Source organism: Aristolochia californica, unplaced genomic scaffold (genome assembly GCF_029961685.1).
Source record: "Aristolochia californica isolate CCGP_79_NKW_82.1479 unplaced genomic scaffold, dmAriCali1.0.hap1 SCAF_2, whole genome shotgun sequence".
NCBI classification, from domain to species: Eukaryota; Viridiplantae; Streptophyta; class Magnoliopsida; order Piperales; family Aristolochiaceae; genus Aristolochia; species Aristolochia californica.
In genome coordinates, this window is record NW_027181881.1 from 40,756,490 (window position 1) to 40,777,036 (window position 20,547).

General features: G+C 43.3%; 1 protein-coding gene across 1 annotated transcript in view; it reads left to right on the forward strand.

The window, feature by feature from the left end:
* Positions 1-824: 824 nt before the first annotated feature.
* Positions 825-20,547, forward strand: part of LOC137955869 (probable glutathione S-transferase DHAR2, chloroplastic) — a 47,388-nt gene continuing 27,665 nt past the window's right edge. The window contains exons 1-3 of the mRNA XM_068803051.1: positions 825-1,180; positions 11,245-11,335; positions 11,424-11,567. Coding sequence (XP_068659152.1) covers positions 958-1,180; positions 11,245-11,335; positions 11,424-11,567 — 458 coding nt within the window. The 5' untranslated portion in view covers positions 825-957. The remainder of the gene's footprint in view (positions 1,181-11,244; positions 11,336-11,423; positions 11,568-20,547) is intronic.

Genomic DNA, 20,547 nt, shown 5'->3' on the forward strand with positions numbered 1-20,547 from the left:
GGATTATTATTTTTATGACGCTGGTTTAATTTTTCCTAACTTAGGAAAAATTAAACCACTTCGTCTTCCTCATGGCATGCGTCGTCTTCCTCAACGCCGATAATGGCGGGAGACTATGGCAAGCCAGCGGGCAATGGTGATAGAGGCGGAGCTTCGATGGTATGCCGAGAGGGAGAAGAGAGGGAGGCCGAGAGGTCAGGAGGCCAAGAGGCTCGGCCTCCCGTGCTCTGCGACGGAGTTCGATAGGGAGAAGAGAGGGAGGCCGAGAGGAAGAAGATAGAGGAAAAATTTTTTTGGGGAAGGTAGGCCAAGCGAGAGAAAAAACTTTTCGGGAAGAAAATTTTCCATAACGGAGGCAGGGAGGGGGAGAAGACGAGAGGAAGCGGAGAGCGAAGAAGAGAGGAAGAAGATGGGCTGAGAGGGATTTTTTTTCATTCATGGGAGAGGGGAAAGGGAGAGTGGGATGTGCGATTTGTGTTAATGAATCACAAAATAGGTATGTCATTTCCCCCATTTTTGCCTGGTTAAATTACCTGACGTGATTCAAACGAAATGGAAATTATTTTACACTAAACACGTTAATCTAATAAACTAAGTAATGTGTGATTAAATCACCCCCCCCCCCCCCCCCCCCCCTCGAAATGATTGCCTACGAGAGTGGATATTATATTGAGGCTCATCTCGTCTCGAAACCCAATTACCAACTCGGCAGCCCAACCCAGCAAGCATCCACAGTACTACGACGGTTACTGGAACAACGCGGCATTCTTTCGGTCACAGATGACGCTTGGCGCCACTTGAGCTCGCAGTGGAGAGAACACCTGGAATGATCACCTTATTCTCTCTGCCTATCTTACCCACATTTAACATAGCGTATCCAGTATCCACATCCCAGAGCGGGAAAAAAAACGAACACCTCAGACTGGTAGTCAGCCATTTGTTTCCTGACGGTGGTAAATGTCGTCGGCGACTGCGCCCGCAGCTCTTGTTCTCTCGTCCTCTGTCCTCTTCGCGTCCTCCGCTAGACGAATCTCTCAGTTTGCACGGTTATCCATATATCCGCCTCCCCTTCGACAACAACGCCCCGGATGTCGTCGTCTTCTTGCGGTCTCCGCGTTAGCCGAACCCCTTGAGGTCTGCGTCAAAGACTCCGTTACCACTCCCGGAAAGCTAGGAGATTGTAAGTCTTTCCAGGTTCCGACATTTACTTTTAAGAGTGGGTTATATATCCTAATTTTACTCAAACAATGCAATTCCCTTTTGTTTCGTTTTATAAAAAAAGATGAATATATTGGGTTGAGTACCCAGTTTGGGGGAATCTGCATACTGAGTAAAAATGGGCGAACCGTCTTCTATAATTCTCTTATGATGGTGTAACTACGCCTCTCAGTTTAAAATTAAATGAACCAATAAAACACGACAAAAGTAATATGATGAACCAGCAAAGCGTGTTGATGGCCTACTTATATCTTAAGCTTCAGGAGTGGAAGAGACGAGAGCCCAAGGATCATTGCCTTTAACTCTGATTATGTGGAGATTAGTAAAAATACAGCTATACTGGTATCTATCTTTCCTCTGCTAAATTTACATGGACGCTAAGGTCGGTCACATCAGAGCGTTTCACTGTTGATTCCACCGTGATGGCCCTGTTAGCGTTTGCCTACAGTTTTAGCGAGTTTCACTAATCGAGAAGGTAATATCCAGTTATTGTTCATATCTCGCTTCCCAATTTGAGCTACCATGTTTAGAATTTATTCTGAATGACCATCTTCCAACCCCAACTTATCATAGGTCTGCAATTGTTCTGTAGTGATATGATTAACGTATCACTTTGAGGTGGAGAAACTTGTGCAAGAGAGACTACTAAAAGAGTAGTACAGGAGGAAATCTTTTTGGCTTTGTTAGTGCAGAGGGAAAGTTGGGAGAGATTCTCTAGAAAATGTTGCCACACTGTGCTATTACTCTTGGGAAGTTTGGGAAGAATCTACATTACCTAGAGAATGTGTATAACCCTGTTTATATATAAGGCAAGAGAGATATTCAACCCAACGTGGAATTTCACTCTCTTTAAAATATTGAAGTGAGATGAGGTTCTGTTTTGTCATCCTCCATATAAATCATAAATTAAAGCAATAAGTGGAGTGTTCCACCCTTTCCATTAACCTTTCCATTTATATGCAGTAATACAGAAAAACCACATTATTGAAAGAAATTAGCTTGCCTTAGAATGAGTTTTCATGATTTTTTCCCCTTGGTGATAACGACACTCTCTCCCCCTTGAAGGAAGGGAGCTACAGAATGTATATGCTCCCAGATTCGATTGTTCTTAATGTGGAAAAAAAAAGCATTAATAGTTCAACATGTGCTACTGAAGAAAGAGCTTTGTACAGGTCTGCCATTTTAGTTGGATCCTTTCTTGTGAGCATCACATTGTCACCAGCTTAGTTGTCACCAGCTTAGTTGTCACAACTGCAAATTCAAACCATTCAAAAATGTTTCTGTCTTTAGGTGGAAAAAATTGAGGGCATCTGTTACTAAAATGTTTGGTTCAATAGATTCAATTGATTGGGAACTTCAATTGAAGGGTTTGAGTTATAAATCACAATGGGAAAGCCTTCCTGACAACTAGGTGTTGCTGAGAAATTTTACTTCCAGTGAAATTTCATCTGACTTGAAATTTTTCTTATTGGAGAGTGTGTTTCCATGATATGGACCAAGCATAGGTGATGAAAATGATTTCCTGAACCCATATACTCCAATTTCTTGGGGGGTTCAGTAAGGTTTGTGAACCATGGGATAACTAGTTTTGAGTCTCCTTCAATTACCACAGGAGAAGAGAAATTCTTTAGTCCTGGTAGGAAGGCAGAAAGCTCTGCCTACAAAAAGCATCAAAATCCTGAAGGATTTTGAGAAACAGAGGAGAATAGATCCCGAATGGTCTCTGGTAGTGCCACTTACGCCTTCTTGTCCTTGATGGCTGAAGAAGCCATCAAAGTTTTATGCAGAAGTGGAAAATTAAAGAGAAAAAGAGAGAAGAGCTCAAGAGTGATGAGAAGAGTGCAGAATTCTGCACTCGTTGAGGCGTCAGAAAGTTGACCCCTCATTATTAAATTCAAGTCATAAAAAAAAATGGGAGAAATAGTACATAAGTGCCCCTCTAACCTAGATTCACCATATCTCTCTAATTACTTAGAACTAACTCAAACTTGAGGTGTAGGACACATACATTGAGTAACACTTACTCCTAAGGTTAGAGGGACAGTCTGATATGTGGGACATGACTAACTACCCTTTTAAAACTCCTCAAGCTGGTGCATAAGTATATTGCCCTAGCTTGTTAATTTTTTTCCAAAGCTTTAGTAAACACATCTCCAAGCTGATTTGCAGATCTAATTTATAGTGACCACTATGCCACTCATTACAGTATTATGGATGGAATGACAATCAACCTTCACATGCTTTATACGTTCATGAAAGACTAGAATGCTAGTTATGAAAATTATAGCTTGATTGTACAATGCATCACCATCACCCCCTTGGTTGGGAAGCTTAATTCTTGCAAAACTAATTGAAGCCATAAAAGTTCACTCACTGTTTGCACCATTGATTTATATTTTGCCTTTGCACTAGATCGAGCTACTGTAATGTATTTTGTTGATCTTCAAGCTGATTGAATTACCTCCAACAAACACACAATAACTAGCGGTAGATTTTCTGTCTAGCTTGGACTTTGCATTATCAACATTAGTATCCCTCGTTATGCTTTTTGAAATGTCTGAGCCCGCGCCCATGAACGAGCCTACAACAGTGAAAGAGAGAGATAGGGTGGCCCCTGTTAAGCTCCCTTGCCATGGATCGAGTCACCCAACGATCTCCTTTGGCTTCCAGATTGTAATCCGTTTTGAGGTGTTTGGGATTTTTCGAACGATCAATGATTTGGGAGAGAGAGATCAAGCTTTGAAGGAAGCTTGCACCTTGGACCTCGTTAGAGAGAGAATCCGATCTCAGACTTTAGACTAATGATCAATGCTTAACTTCATTCCAAAACCTGTCATCCATATAAGAGGATTAGGGTTGACGCACACCATCAAAGGCCAAACAAAGGGCCACTAATTTGAAGGAAATTACATCTAAACCTGCTAATTGCAAAAACTTTGAAATTACATAATTTAACCCCTGCGTATACTAATTACTCTAGATGCTATGGAGTCCATAAAATCACCCCCCTCCTGGAGAAAGAACTTGTCCTCAAACTCAAAGGTGGGGTAGAGGGCACTGAAAACCTCTAATGGTTCCCAGGAAGCTTCAACAGGATCTGTGTCGGCCAACTGGACTAAAATCTCCCATGACCCTTGGACCCGGCGAGCTTGAAACACCTTCTCTGGAGTTGGTAGAACACGACCATCTTGTACTGGTGGCAACGGTGTGTGGAGCATAGGCGAGTCTCCCTTGAACGGCTTTAATAGGGAGACATGGAAGGCATTATGGATCTTGGCGTCTGGTGGGAGTTGCAGGTTATAAGCCACACTGCCAATACGGTGCAACACCTGAAATGGCCCATAGAACTTCGGTGAAAGTTTGTGACGTTTGGAGGCTGTAAGGGAAAGCTGGCGGTAATATTGAAGTCGAAGCCATACATAATCTCCCAGAGCAAATGAAAGGTCACAATGACCCTTATCGTACGTGCTCTTCATAGTGTCCTGAGCTTTCTGCAAGTGAGCTTTGACCTGTGCGAGCATAGTATCCCGTTCCCCCAAAGCCTGTCTAGAGCCGCCACTCGAGACGAGCCCGGCTCGTAAGATAAGAGACGAGGGAGGTCTCGCCCATAAACCACCTTGAAGAGTGTAGTGCCAAGTGCAGTGTGGTAAGAGGTATTATAACAAAACTCCGACCAGGCAAGCCAGCGGACCCAACTTTTGGGAGTATCCCCCACAAAACAACGCAAATACATCTCAATAGTGCGGTTGACTACTTCCATTTGCCCATTTGTTTGAGGGTGGTAGGCTGATGAGAAAGCTAATTTTGTGCCCTGTAATTTGAATAGCTCTTTCCAAAAGGTACTTGTGAATATTGCATCTCTATCACTGGTGATGGACTCTGGTAAGCCATGAAGGCGGACAATCTGGTCCATGAAGATCTGAGCCACACGTGTCGCCGTATAAGGATGCGCCAGGGGTAGGAAGTGCCCATATTTAGAGAACCGATCCACCACTACGAAAATAATAGATTTGCTTGAAGATGTTGGGAGACCATCTATAAAGTCCATGGATATATTTGCCCATACCTGTGAAGGGAGCTGAAGAGGTTGCAGCAGGCCTGCTGGTTTTAATGTCTCCGCCTTGTTCCGTTGGCAAACCTGGCACGCAGATACATAGTCAGCCACCATATGTTTCATGCCCCTCCAATAGAAGTCACGACTTAGCCGGAAATATGTCTTTTGCTGGCCTTCATGAGTGCTGTCGTGAAATGTAGATAGGATGCTGTTGAGTAGGGCTGAAGTAGGATGGAGATAAATCCGATTCTTATACAATATGAGACGGTCCTGAAGTGCTCAATGGCTGTCCATGGTGCTTTGCTCAATGCTGTGATACAAGGCAATGAGCTCGGGATGTTGCTGAATTTCATCCCTAATTGAATCGAGCAAAAGAAACCGTGGTTGACTGATTGCGTGTAGCTGTGGTTCCGACATGTCTCGGCGAGACAAGGCATCAACCCCAATGTTAAGGTGGCTTGGTTTATACTCCACCTTAAAATCAAAACCCATCAATTTACTCAGCCAATGTTGTTGCGGTGAAGTAGTGATACGTTGCTCCAATAAATATTTCAAACTGCAGTGGTCTGTCTGGATCACGAAGTGTCGACCCCAAAGATAGGGCCGCCAGTGCTGAATGGCTTTGGCTAAGCCGATAAGTTCCCTTTCATAAGTAGCTAATTTGTGGTGGTGCGGGGCGAGGTTCCTGCTGAAATATGCAATGGGATGGTCCTGCTGTTGTAAGACTGCGCTAATGCCCCCTCTGGAAGCATCACATTCAATAACAAACGGTTCTTCAAAATTGGGGAATTGGAGAACCGGGGCAGAGGCTAAGGCATGTTTCAACTGCTCAAAGGATGAAGCCGCTATGTCGGACCATGTGAAGGCGTTACGCTTAAGTAAGCTGTTGAGCGGAGCAGCGATCTGGCCATAGTCGTGAATGAACTTCCGGTAATACCCAGCCAGGCCTAAAAATCCCCGTAAAGCAGTGACTGAATGTGGAGTGGGCCAGTCAACCACTGCCTGTATTTTGCTACTGTCTACCTTAACACAAGAGGCTGAGATGACATGACCCAGATAAGCTACCTCTGAGGTACCCAAAGAGCATTTGGATTGGTTGACAAACAAATGATGGGAACGCAGGAGGTTGAATACCTGACACAAATGCTGAATTTGGTCTTCCTAGTGCTTGCTATAAATCAGAATATCATCAAAGAATACCAGAACATATTTCTGTAAGAGAGGGCGAAAGACCTCGTTCATCAGGGCCTAAAAAGTGGAAGGGGCGTTGGAGAGCCCTAATGGCATGACTAAGAACCCAAAACGGCCATGATGCGTGCGGAAGACTGTTTTCTCCACATCTGCAGGGTGTACCCGAATCTGGTGGTACCCGGATTTCAAATCCAGTTTAGTAAATAATTTTGCCCCATGCAATTCATCCAAGAGTTCGTCCACCATCGGTATTGGAAATTTATCCTTAATCGTATGAGCATTGAGCTCTCTGTAGTCAACACAAAATCGCCAAGAGTGGTCATGTTTTTTCACCAACAACACTGGGGAAGAAAACGGAGACCGGTTGGGCTGAATAATGCCTTGCGCTAACATAAGCTGACATTGGTGCTCTGTCTCATCTTTCTGAAAATGGGGGTAGCGGTATGGGCGCACCACTATAGGCTCAGTGCCTAACTTTAAACGTATCCGATGATCACAAGTTCGGATTGGTGGGAGCACAGCAGGCTCCTGAAATAAATCAGCAAATTTTGTAAGGAGTAAGTTTAACTTACAACGATTGGAGTCCATAGGTTGGAAATTCTGGAGAGAACAAGGTAACGGAGCATGAGTCCCATGAAGGGTGAGTTGTTGCTGGTCTTGCGTAAAACTCATAGTGAGGGACTTGAAATCCCATAAAATTGGACCCAACTGCTGCAGCCATTTAATACCCAACACTAAGTCAAATCCAACGAGTGGAATGACTAAGAAGTCCGTCACAAATGTGTTGCCTTCAATATCAAAAGGTACCGCTGGACAAACTCTAGCAGTGGAAATCTTTGCCCCATTGGCTACTGAGACCGAAATGCCAGTGTTCTGCTGAATTGGTAAGCCGAGTTGTTGTGCTGCTGGTTGGCTAATAAAGTTGTGGGTACTGCCAGAATCCACTAAGGCCAGCAACTGTAGGTGTTGGAGGCCAGCTTGGACCTGAGTGGTGTTTGTGCTGTGCAGCCTTGTAATAGCATGAAGGGAAATAGCTGGTTCATCCATCTCAGACTCTACAACTTCTTCCAATGGTGGGGTCTCCTTGGAATCATCCACCTCTAACCAAAACAGGCGTTTGCATATGTGACCTTGTGTGTATGTCTCATCACAATTATAGCAGAGGTTTTTGTCTCTCCTCTGATCCATCTCTGGTTTAGAAAGGCGACGAATGAATTGTCGCTGTGGTGCCTTGGGTGGTTCGGATATGTGAGAAGTATTGTTGCCTTGGCGCATTGGAGGGGCAAAGGTGGGAGGGGCAGCAGTGGCTACCCGACCTGGCCATGGAGGCCTACGCCTGAGGGACTCTTTCAAGACCTGTTGTTTAGTATCCAGAGTACGGGCAAAATTCATGGCATGTGCTAGGTCCGGTGGGTCATGTAATTCCACTTCCAGACGAAGTGCCTCCACTAGTCCCGCAGTAAATAAATGCACATATTGAGTAGGACGCACATACCTACTGGCGCGTGCCAGGCGTTCTTGAAATTGTTTATGATATACCTCGATGGAACCGGTCTGTTTTAAGTTGACCAAATCGCCCAAAGGGTTACTGCGGGCTGGGGGACCGAATCTCAACATGCAATAACCCTTAAAAATATCCCAATCGTGGATATGGTGCTCTGAATCAAACTGATGGTACCATAGCTGCGCTTCGTCGAGCATGTGAAAGACGGCTAAAGGAACTCTGTCATCGGCTTGTGTTCTTTGGTTCCAAAAAAATTGGTCACACCTATGTAACCATACCAGAGGGTCGAAGGACCCATCATAAGTTGGAAAATCTAGTTTGGTATGCCTGGGAACGGTGGTGTGGACACCCCCTGCTGGTGGGTGTGGTTGACGCATTGGCATATGAGGAGGAGGTGGATGAAGGGGTTGCTGATCGGTAGGTCTGTTGGAGCTTCCCGGCAGAGCAGCATCCCTTGCAAACCATTTCCCCATTCGAAGATTTATTTGAAGAAGAGTCTCCTTCATTTCCAGCATTTCGTTTCGGAGTGCATCTGTCTGATTTTGGCCTTCAAGCTGAACTTCTTCAATGAAATTACGCAAGTCATTGGGAGAAAAGGAATTGCCGATAGTGATCCTGTCTGATACCACGTTGTTAAGCTCCCTTGCCATGGATCGAGTCATCCGGCGATCTCCTCTGGCTTCCAGATTGTAATCCGTTTTGAGGTGTTTGGGATTTTTCGAACGACCAATGATTTGGGAGAGAGAGATCAAGCTTTGAATGAAGCTTGCACCTTGGACCTCGTTAGAGAGAGAATCCGATCTCAGACTTTAGACTAATAGACTAATGATCAATACTTAACTTCATTCCAGAACCCGTCATCCATATAAGAGGATTAGGGTTGACGCACACCAGTAAAGGCCAAACAAAGGGCCACTAATTTGAAGGAAATTACATCTAAACCTGCTAATTGCAAAAACCTGGAAATTACATAATTTAACCCCTGCGTCTACTAATTACTCTAGATGCTATGGAGTCCATAACAGCCCCACTGGCCATCGGCCCCACCCTGCACCCACTGTTGAATTTATGGAAAAGAGAAATACTTCATTGACTTATTATAATAAGAGTACATGAATCTCTATTTATAATAGAGGAAGCTAGTAGAGTCTAATTACAATAAAACTACCTTTGTCCCAATTACACCCAAACTCTAATACTTAAAGATAAGTCCTAGCATAATTAAATAACTCAATATAGATAAAAGACAAACATAGCTCAAACTAGAACTCTTCTAGGACGTGACCATAAGATAAAGATGCCTTTGTGAGTCCTTGTTGATCTTCCAACTTATGTGATAAGGATGCCAGCTCGTGGTAATCATGGTGGGTCCTACTTCTTATGTTCTTGGGCCCATATTGTGGGCCTTGCTTGGTCGTGTGACCCATCTTATAATATTCTTAGATATGTGGGCCTTCCTTGGTCGTGTGGGTTTGGGCCTATCTTCTAACACTCTCCCTCAAGTTGGGGGTGAGAGAACAACATGAACTCCCACCTTGCTACAAATAGTGTATGAAAATTTTTTGTATAAAATGGCACATCTTCGAACACCCACCTGCCAGCCATCGCATCGCCAACAACCCTGCCATCGACATCTCTGACGACGGCCACCGAAGCTCGAGCGTCCTCAAGCTGCAAAGTCATCATCCCTAATAGCGGTAGCCAGAACTCCGGCCGACGGCCTGAAGACCTTGGAAATTCCTCCGGTGAGCAGCAGCTGGCATTGACGGAGCCCAAAGATGCGGAATGGACGGCCGTCTCCCGGTGACGACGAAGACAGCAGTTGTTTCGATTTTCCTATGGGAAAAATCGAGTTACAATCGAAAAGGTCGTCTAGAGCTCGGGAAATGTCGTAAGGATCAGTTTGATGAGCAGGACGAAGCTCTCCTTCGTCTCCGTCTCACAGCAGCCATTTCGGCTTTCGTCCAGTAGTTCCTACGCTGTACGGAACACAAATCGTGGAGGACACGCGAGATTTGGTCTGGAAATTCGATTTTCCTCTTCTCTATGACCTCTCTCCGTGATTGTCATGACTGCAGAATCACTCAGTGCTGGGGGATGTAACTTTGAGTCATCGGACACATATATTGAGTTAAACTTCTAAGGTTTGAGGGACAATCTGATAAATGGGAAATGACCAAACTACCCTTTTAACATTTTGCTTCAACTAGCAATTGGAGGAAGTTGGGGGGAGAAGCTGAGGGAGTATGATCTCTGAAAGTACTAACAATTCTACATTTCTTACAAACACTTGTGCTAAGAAGTGGAGGCATGCATTTGAATACAATTGCGCATTGAAGAACGATGTGCAAATTTGACTCAATGATACTGTCCACCAAAAATGATTGAAACATAGTGAAGCTTATGGGATATGAGTAGCTGTTTCCTCTGCATCACCACATTATTGACTATTTGGCTGCCTCTTTTACTTGTTTCATGCAAGTTAGAATCTTTTCATGTACAATAGTCAATAAGAGCTGAAGGAGTTTAGGTGGAGTTTGTAGCGTCCATTTATGCTTACATCCAAAGCTTCATCGCCTGTATGAGTGGATCTTAGGAGATTATTGTAGTTTGGTACAAAGAATTTCCCGGAGGTCATTCTTGTGACTAATGTTGAGTGATGTAGATATTGAGGTTAATATTACAATTTTACATTATAGATGGTTTAGGATGTTAACGTTGAGTCTAGATCAATCCAAAATGGCTAATTAAAATTAGGAAACTTTTCCCTTCTAATAACCACAAAATTTCTTTTGATATTAATTCCTGTAGAATTATTCCCATTAACACTTCCCCTGTCACTCAGGCTTGCTCAAATGGATAACAAGCCTGAGACATGAATAACACAAACAGGAAACAAACTAAATTGGCTATGAATTAGACCTAATAGAACATGTGCTGGGTCCAGTTACATCCCCGAATGACTAGCTGAAATTAGGAGACGTTTTTTCAAGTAATAACAACATGACCTTCTCTGACGTTAGCCCAGGTGGGATTATTTCCACTGACAACTACAATGGCAACATAGTGCAGGTCCTGCCAAAATATCTTTCAAAGAAGAGTTGTTCATTTTTGTCTACTCTACTAGGAGCATTATTCTTAATTAAATGGACAGAAAGTGCAATGTTATCTAGCCGGATGTCTGTATCCACATGTATTATTTCTGTGGTCATATCCCTCATATACACTTTCTATTCTGATCCAATGAGAAGATAATATAGACGTATTTCATTTTTAGGTCCCTTTTCACAGAGAGTTTTGCTGACACTTGAAGTAAAGCAACTTCCTTATGAGACGAAGTTAGTTGATCTGGGAAACAAACCAGAGTGGTAAAGTTTTATGCAGGATTTGAGTATGTTCGCTGACTTTTCATTGTTTAGATTCACTGACTGATTACTTTTGATTTGTGTTCCATAGGTTCTTAAAAGTCAGTCCAGAAGGCAAAGTACCGGTGCTCAAACTTGATGAGAAATGGATCTTGGATTCAGATGTTATAACCCAAGCACTGGAAGAAAAGTTCCCTGATCCTAGTTTGGCTGTAGCACCTGAAAAAGCTTCCGTGTATGCTTTCTATTACCTTTATGCTACAGTAGAGGCACCAAAATCAACTATCCTGTCTCTTTCTATATATATATTGAATAAACTAATACTATATATTAAGTGGCAATTTAGGGAACTGCCTATGAGGGAATATTCTGGGAATTTGCTTTGTAAGAAAATTCTTATCCCTCCCTGCTCACTTCCCCTGGCTATACTATACCTTTTTTTTTTGAATGAAGATGTATACTATTAAGAGAGGAAAAGTACAATACTTAGCTAAAAGGGCCTTCCTCCACAACAAGGTGTTGGAGTGAAACACCTAATTTAGGTGGCTATACTATACCTTAATCAATAGTTGTTTTTATGCAGACCATATCCATACATAATTATTTTTAGAGTTGGTCTTTTCATATATGTAAACTGTCCCTTCTAGTTTACATAGGGTGTCATGGTGCAGTGATGTGTGAGTACTATGGTTATTTTTTTCGTTTTCCTTGCTCTACTAGTTCTGGCCTAGTGGGGTTCTTTTGTTTTTATAATTACTCTTTAAGTGTATTGAATTAGGGGTCGATCCTTGACTCCTAACGTGCAGTTCTTCTTCAACTGCTCTTTAACATCTCTTCTTCTTCCTTTCTTTCTCTTTTCTCTTTCCTCTAACATCCTATTTTAGAATCCTGCATGGTATCAGAGCTATAGATCCAAGAAGGGCTTTCTTTTCATGCCTAGATCTTCTATATGCCGTGTACAACCATCCCTAGGAAGGTTCTTCTTCAGCTTTTCTTCTGATTATCTTTCAAGGTTAGTGCTTTGGCTTCTCTGTGCCCCAACCTTTTGGTTCATGGTTGTGCCTGCTTCATAAAGCAGTTAGTTGAATGTGCTGCCCTTCTTAAGGGTCAGCAACTGCCCTTTGGAGGGTCTGGAAGTCTGCACCAAGTATCAAGATGTTATGACTTCAATAACAGGCCGAGTCATGCAGAGGCGCAGTGGCTGAGTCAGTTAGTATTAAGTTAATTTTTTTTCTTTAATTTACTTTTACTTCATTTTTATTTCAGTGGAAGAGTTAATATGCCGCAGGGGCATTATTGTAATATTTTATCTTGAACCTTGTTAACATCAACCCTACTTAAGGGGTGAAGGAAATGAGAAAGGGGAAGTATTGATTTAGAGTAAACAAGGGTTTTGAGTTCTCCTCAACGATCTCAGGGGTGTACGTTCTCCTTAACGAACCTAGGGTTTTCAAGCTTCCCTTTGGCTTGATTTTCTTCTCTCTTCTTCTTTCCTACGAATTGCTGTGTTAGATCCGGGATTGTAACAATTGGTATCAGAGCGGGAACACAATAAGCGATTCTTCGTCCCGAGAAAAATGGCTGGCCATACTCGATCTATTGGGAGAAATACGCACAAGGGTTTTAGCATTGGAAGAAATACGCACAAAGGCTTTAGCATGGCGTGATAGAAAACGTGAATCTTCCATTAAAATTTCTGAGGAAGGGGCCAAGCATGGAAATCCGAAATTGGGGACCATGAAAATATCCGAGCAGGGAAGTCCAGAGCAAAAATCCCGAGCATGGAAATCCGACATCGGGGACCCAAAAAATCCGAAGTCGGAGGCTTATTCTGCAAAAAACCTTGTCGGTAATGGCTGATTTGGGTTCGACATAAAAAAACCCCCGCTCACGGCAAGCAAAACCCCTTCCTGAACATGAGACAGAAAAATTTCCGGAGACTCTTCCGACCAAGAAACGTTTCTGACCTACCTTTGTCTCGGAAAAAAGGTCGACCTAAATTCTCCAAGCTTCACCGAGTGGAAAAGCACCATGTGGCTGCTGTTCGCCTTCGGAAAAAGGTGAGGCTCTATCGGTAAAAGGTCCGGTTGGCTTTGGTGGAAGAAGAGACTTCAGAACTCTCACTCTCACTCTCACTCTCGGCATCCCAGCAGGAAACCGACTGGAGCGAATTTTGGGGTAAGATCCTGAGATGACTTCTCCAAATTTTGTCTTCTCCTTTCTCAAGTCTCTCAATGTTTTACAAAAACCGTCTACAATGGCGTTGGGGGTGTTCCATTGGACAGAGAAACAGAAAGGTTACTCCAATTTTGACGGAGTTCAGGCTTTTGAGTCTGAAATGCGAGATGGGAGTTTTTTGGGTATTCTGTGAATGGTAGAGAAATTTCTATGGCTGATGAATTATCTTACTGTTGATGAGAACAGAATCAATTTCTGGGTGGAGACTGAACAGAGTATAATTGATGTGGTTTGGCGTGGTCATATTGATTTTGCGTCTGATCCATGGCCATCAATTTCCAGTGGTGCAAACCAACTAGTACAAAAAATGCTGAGAGCAGCTCCTAGAGATCGATTTTCTGCAATTGAAGTTCTAAATCATACATGGTTCCGTGAGGGTGGGGGATGCATCTGACAAACCAATTGACAGTAAGGATTATGAAGAAGCTTAGCAGAATGAAGCTGGTGCTGTTAATTCGGGAAAAAAGTGACTTTATTTCATCGGTGGCAAATCTGGGTGCTGCCAGTGGAACATTAGATGCTGCCAACCAGGATAATGGGGCAATGTTGATGGATGTATATGCAAAGTGTGGGATGGCTACAGTCAATTTTTTTTTGCTGCTGCTGTTGCAGTGCAGATATATGATGGCATGCTCAGAAGGATACATGACGACTGAGTTGATGACCACTTTTAAATTTGCTGCTGCTGTGGCAGTGCGAAAAGGGGCACAACAGTAGAAAATAAAAACTGATAGAAAGGATGCAGATGAACAGAACTTATCAAGTTCAGGGGCTTTATCATTGTCTTCAACAAAGGGTGCTACTGGTCATCGCCTTGGGGCAGCTGGGGCAGTTGAAGCAATCTTTGCTCTCTTGGCACTACACTATGGAATTTCTCAACCAACCATAAATCTTCACAATGCAGATCTTGTTTTCCATGATGGTTTCATGCCTGAGTGTTTCAAGGGTGATGCCAATCAGGGCTTGCCTTTCAAATTCTTTTCGCTTTGAGGAACACTTGCAAATTTCAGAGTGGTTTGATATTGTCCTTTTGACTGCTGTCTACAAAACAGTGCTGCAAATTGAGATGGGAGGTGCAGCGGCAATTTTGCACTCTATTTCAATGGGAAGGCTTCAACTTGCCGAGGCAATGAATGCGAACTTCCCTGCTGCTGCTACAGAAATTCACCAGAGAGAACTAATTGCTCTTCGTGAGTCATCTCAGAAGAATTATAGCAACGTTGCTGCTACCAATTCACTGATACTGAAGCCCTCCTTGCATCCCAACTCCTCCTCACTCTTCTACCCAGACAACTAAATACCTCCAATGATACTCTAATCTGGCTGTCCCAAGGGATCTTTCTCCACATCTTCTACCTATACATACTTAAACAACCTCTCAGCCCACCCAAAACACTGCGTATGCCTAGGATCTGCTCGCACCCCCACGTGCTAAGTTTTTCATTTGGTCTACCTGCCGAAACAAAATCTTAACCTCTGATGCTTTAATTCGTTAGGGCATCTCTGTCTTGGACCCTCACTGCCCCTTTTGCATAAATACCCCAGAAACAACAACACATGTCCTTATTTCATGTCAGTTTGCCTACCTAGTCTGGATTTCCCTTTTAAACAAAATCGGCCTTCAATTCTGTGCCTTTAGAAGCATTACTGACACTGTCCTCTCCCTAATCAGTATGAAGCTTCCAAAATTAGGAAAAATGATCTTATCTTGTTGTATTGGTCATATTATCTGGGCTCTCTGGAAAGAGCACAACAGAAGGAAATTCAAGCTCAAATCTTGTCCTATTGAGGTTTTGACTGAACAAATCTCTGGAGAAGTCTCTGTCTGGCTCTTAAATAGAAAAGAATTCAAAAAATTCAATGACTCGAACTTTAGAGGAAATTGGCAATCTATTGCTGGGATGTCCCTGCCCTCTCACCCCCCTACTATGGCCACATGGACCCCCCCTCCACCTAGGTACACAAAACTCAACTTCGATGGCAGTGCTTTAGGCTGCTCGGGCCCTGCAGGATTCGGTGGTGTTATCCATAATGGAAATGACGATCTCCTCTTCTCATATGCAGGTCCCCTCGGCAACTCAGATTCTACTGCTGCAGAAGTCTCTGGCCTTTTGCATGGGCTCAAGGTCTTCTCTAGCCACCTCTCTGGCCCCCTTTTTATTGAAGGCGATTCAAAAGTAGTCATCAATTGGTGTGCTAACCATGGTCACCCCCTGTGGCGTCATTGGGATATGTTCTATGAAATTTGTAATTTACTTTCTGGTTTAAACTGTATATGGAACCACATTCCTCGCTATGCTAATCACCTAGCAGATTCTCAGGCTAAGGCGGATGTGTCTCTCGGAGTCAGGTCCCCCAAAGCTAGGTTTGTATTTTCCTCTTCTTATCAATATACGCACTTTCATAAAAAAAAAAAAAAAAAAAAAAAAACGCAGGCCTAAACCATATTGGTCTGCGGTTGGAGAAAATACTTCAACAAAAGAAGTATGTTGCTGTTTGTGAGAACATCATTAGGTATAGAAGCTTTGTGCAAGATTTTATTAAGTTAAGCCTCATGAATGTGAATGGACGTCATTTGCTCTATACAATGCATATCTACAATCAAATGCAAATATTACATGTCCCTATTGATCTGGCGACATATACCATCCTCCTAAATGCCTATTGTATGGCTTGGAATGTAGTGAGGGCACAAGACAATTATGAGGACTTAGGATTAGTTGGGGCTTGCAGATTGCATGTCATCCCCTATAGCACAATTACAAAAATTTCTGCAGAGGCCACAATGTGGCAATTAGCATGGGAAATACAAGAAGAGACGGTGGTGTTCATCCTATGGTTTTCACTTGGTCATCATTGATTAGTGAAATTGCTAAAGCCGATCTAGAGGAGTGTGCAATTCACACAGTTGATGAAATGCTCTTCTTTGGCTATGAACCTTCATGGAAGCGGTATTACACTAGCAATGCTTACAGCCCTGTTCACGATGTTGCTAGTTCCTATCAGACAGGCGCTGCCACAAATGTGAACGTTAGACTTGCTCTAGGATATAAGTCTGTCATTATTTCCATTTTTGCTGTTGCTGTCAGCAATTTTATCAGCTTTAGCCTTGCTGCCATGCATGGCTTTGTGGTGGCAGCTCTTGGAATGCTAAGCACCATTGCTACTGGTTTGGTCATTGATGCATATGGTTCCATTAGTGACAATGCTGGAGGTATTGCTGAGATGGCTGGCATGAGTCACAGGATACACGACAGAACCGATGCCCTTGATGCCGTTGGAACCACTACTGCTGCTATTAGACAGCGGTTTGCCATTGGTTCAGCCACCCTGGTGTCTTTTGCTCTCCTTGGTACCTTTGTGAGCCGTGCTGAAATTTCCCCAGTGGATGTGTTGACACCTAAAGTCTTCATTGGGTTGATTGTGGGTGCAATGCTTCCATACTGGTTTTCCGCCATGACCATGAAGGGTGTGGGCAGTGCAGCCTTACAGATGGGGAAAAATTCTAGTGCACTTGTTGCCATCTCTGCTTCTAACACTGGCGGTACTTGGGATAATGCTAAGAAGTACATAGAAGCTGTTGCCTCTGAGCGTGCACAGTCACTGGGCCCAAAGGGTTCAGAATGCCTCAAAGCTGCAGTGATTGGTGACACTATAAGCCGGCCCCTGCAGAACACATCCGGACCATCTCTCGACATCTTCATCAAGCTCATGGCAGTGGAGTGCCTAGTTTTAGCTCCAGTTTGTTCATTTTTTGCATTGGTGGGTTTCTTCTCACATTGGTTTCAGCAGGTTATGGGGAAACGCCTGGTTGGCCAGTCATGGTCTACTTCTGACCAGAACAGCCTGCTGGTTGCCCAAATGGAGCAGGTGATAGATTCAAACTGTGGGTTGACCAACCCTGTTGTTTGGTTGCTTAACCGTCGGATGGTTTGCTGCAGCGACTGATGATGGCAGTGTTAAAATAAATAAATAAATAAATAAATATTTTTCAGAGGAAACTTTCTGTCAACAGGAGGAACGGGTGTAGGGTTTCAATACCGCAATCTCTCCATCCGGGGTGCTACATTGCAGTGCTTAGACCACTTGTGTCGTCAAGAAGGTTGACATGGATGCCACAAATGCTACTTGGGGAGATGTGGCGATGTTTAGGCACGGATCCCTACCTTCGTGCTTGAGGACAAGCTCTTTCTCCAGGGGGGGTGTAATTTTATGACCTCAATAACAGGCCGAGTCATGCAGAGGCGCAATGGCTGAGTCAATTAGTATTAAGTTAATTGTTTTTCTTTAATTTACCTTTACTTCATTTTTATTTCAGTGGAAGAGTTAATATGCCGTAGGGGCATTATTGTAATATTTTATCTTGAACCTTGTTAATGTCAACCCTACTCAAGGGGTGAAGGAAATGAGAAAGGGGAAGTATTTATTTAGAGTAAACAAGGGTTTTGAGTTATCCTCAACGAGCTCAGGGGTGTGCGTTCTCCTTAACGAACCTAGGGTTTTCAAGCTACCCTTCGGCTTGATTTTCATCTTTCTCTTCTTCTTTCCTATGAATCGCTCTGTGTTAGATCCGGGATCCTAACACAAGATTTCTCCGTCCAATAGCCATAAAAGTAGACATGTCTTGGAATTACTTTTATTGTGATGTATGGCCTTTATAGGGTGGAAAACTGTTGTACTTGAATGAGCAGGGGTGGCGCTAGTAGTGGAAGAAGGATCATATTTGAGGCCTTAAAGGGGCTCTTGATAAAATTGTGAATTTTGAATCAATTTCATCGTGTCTTCCTTGAAGTTCATGGCAGGCTCATTTTTTGTCGTCATTCTAGTTTCATGAGTGCTTTGGTTGGCCTATACTGGTTTTCTAAATTTGTCTCAATGCCATTGGAATAATGAAGCTCACCACGGCATCGGCCATGTCTACCCCCTTCTTGGCCTTTTCCTCCTTTTCCTCCCCATTGTCAATATTTCCAGAAATCCGAATTACACCGAGAGGCAGCGAGTCGTTTCCTCGATTTCTTCCCCTTTCTCTCATATAGTCCCATAAATAATAACCCTCAGGAAATTACAATAATGCCTCTCCCAACTTAAGCTAATTTATATATATATATACACGATAACATCCCCCCTCAAATGGATGTTGGTAAGTCAACCAGCAACAATTTGCCAACCAAAAATTGATGCCGCTGTCGAGTCATTACTTTGGTAAAGACATCAGCCACTAGGAGATCCGAAGAAATGTAAGGAAGAGATCAGCCGACTCTCCAAGGTATCTCGGATAGAATGATAATCGACCTCAATGTGCTTGGTGCATTCATGGAAAATGGGATTGGTGGTAATCTGAATAGCACTAGTGTTATCAGCATGAAGAGGGGTAGAAGTAGTCTGAGGAAACTCAAGCTCCGCAAGAAGACCACGTAGCCATACAATCTTAGAACAAGCAGTAGACATGGCACGATACTCGGCCTCAGTAGAGGATTTAGAAACACGATCTTGTTTCTTATATCTCCAAGAAATTAAAGCATCACCTAAAAACATACACCAACCCGTAGTAGATCGACGTGTATCCGAACACCCAACCCAATCAACATCACTATAAGCAATAATTTGAAGAGATGAGCCTGTGGTAAAGAATAACCCACGAGTAGGAGAACCTCGAAGAGAGCGGATGATGATGCGTCGAACTGCAGTAAGATGGAGATGCCGAGGAGAGGACATAAATTGATTGACTTGATGAACGGCATAGGAGATATCGAGGCGAGTAGTGGTCAAGTAGATGAGACTCCCAACCAGATGCTGATAGAGAGTAGGGTCATCTAGAGGGTCCCCTTCATCTTTCCTGTATTTGACATTTACCTCCATAGGAGTATCAACAGAAGAAGTGTCCTCCAAACAAGTCAAGGTAATAATATCTTGAATATACTTATGCTGGTTTAAGAAAATACCATTGGCCCGATGATGTATTTCCAGTCCTAAGAAGTAGGTGAGCTGGCCTAGATCTTTCATATGGAAAGTGCAATGCAACAACTGCTGAACCTTAGTAATCAAACCATAGTCAGTGCCAGTAATGATAATATCATCCACATAAACTAAGAGAAGGACTGTACCTGATGCAGACTTGTGGAAGAAGAGAAGAATCATACTGACTTTGTGTAAACCTGAAGGTAAGAAGCGTAGTGCGAAACTTCTCAAACCAAGCCCGGGGAGCTTGCTTGAGTCCATACAGAGAACCCCGTAGCTTACAGACATCATGAGGAGAAGAAGCAGTCATACCAGAGGGAAGCTTCATGTAGATCTCTTCTTGAAGATCACCGTGAAAAAAGGCGTTCTTCACATCCATCTGATGCAGTTGTTACGACTTGGAAGCAACAATAGCTAAGATAGTGCGAACCATGGTTATTTCGGCAACAGGAGCAAATGTATCCTCATAATCAATCCCATATTTCTGTTTGTTGCCCAGAGCTACTAGGCGGACTTTGTACCGGTCAAGAGCCATCAGAGCGAAGCTTTATAGAGAAAACCCATTTACTCCCAAGAGGCTTGATTGTAGAGGGGCAAGGAACAATATTCCATGTGTGATTCTCCTAAAGTGTTCGAAGTTCTATTTGCATTGCATTTTGCCAACACTCATGTTCCATAGCCTGTTTGTAGCAAGAGGGAATGGAAATAGAGGATAAAGTAGCCACAAGAGAGACAGTGGAGGAGAAACCATACAAATTAGGGGGCCGAGAAGGGCGATAGACCAACGAAGAGTGGTGGAAGTAGGAGCAGGAGTAGGAGCAGGCACCAGATCAAGATCGTGAGGGGGCACAAAGGAAGTGGAACCAGACTCATGTCGACCACGTCTTCCATACACAAAACCAGGTTTGAACCTTTCCACAATTGTCGGGGAATCATAAAAGCTTGGCATAAGAGATAAAAGATGCATATGGCGGCTCAACATGAGATGGAAAGAAATATTGATTTTCAAAGAAAACCAC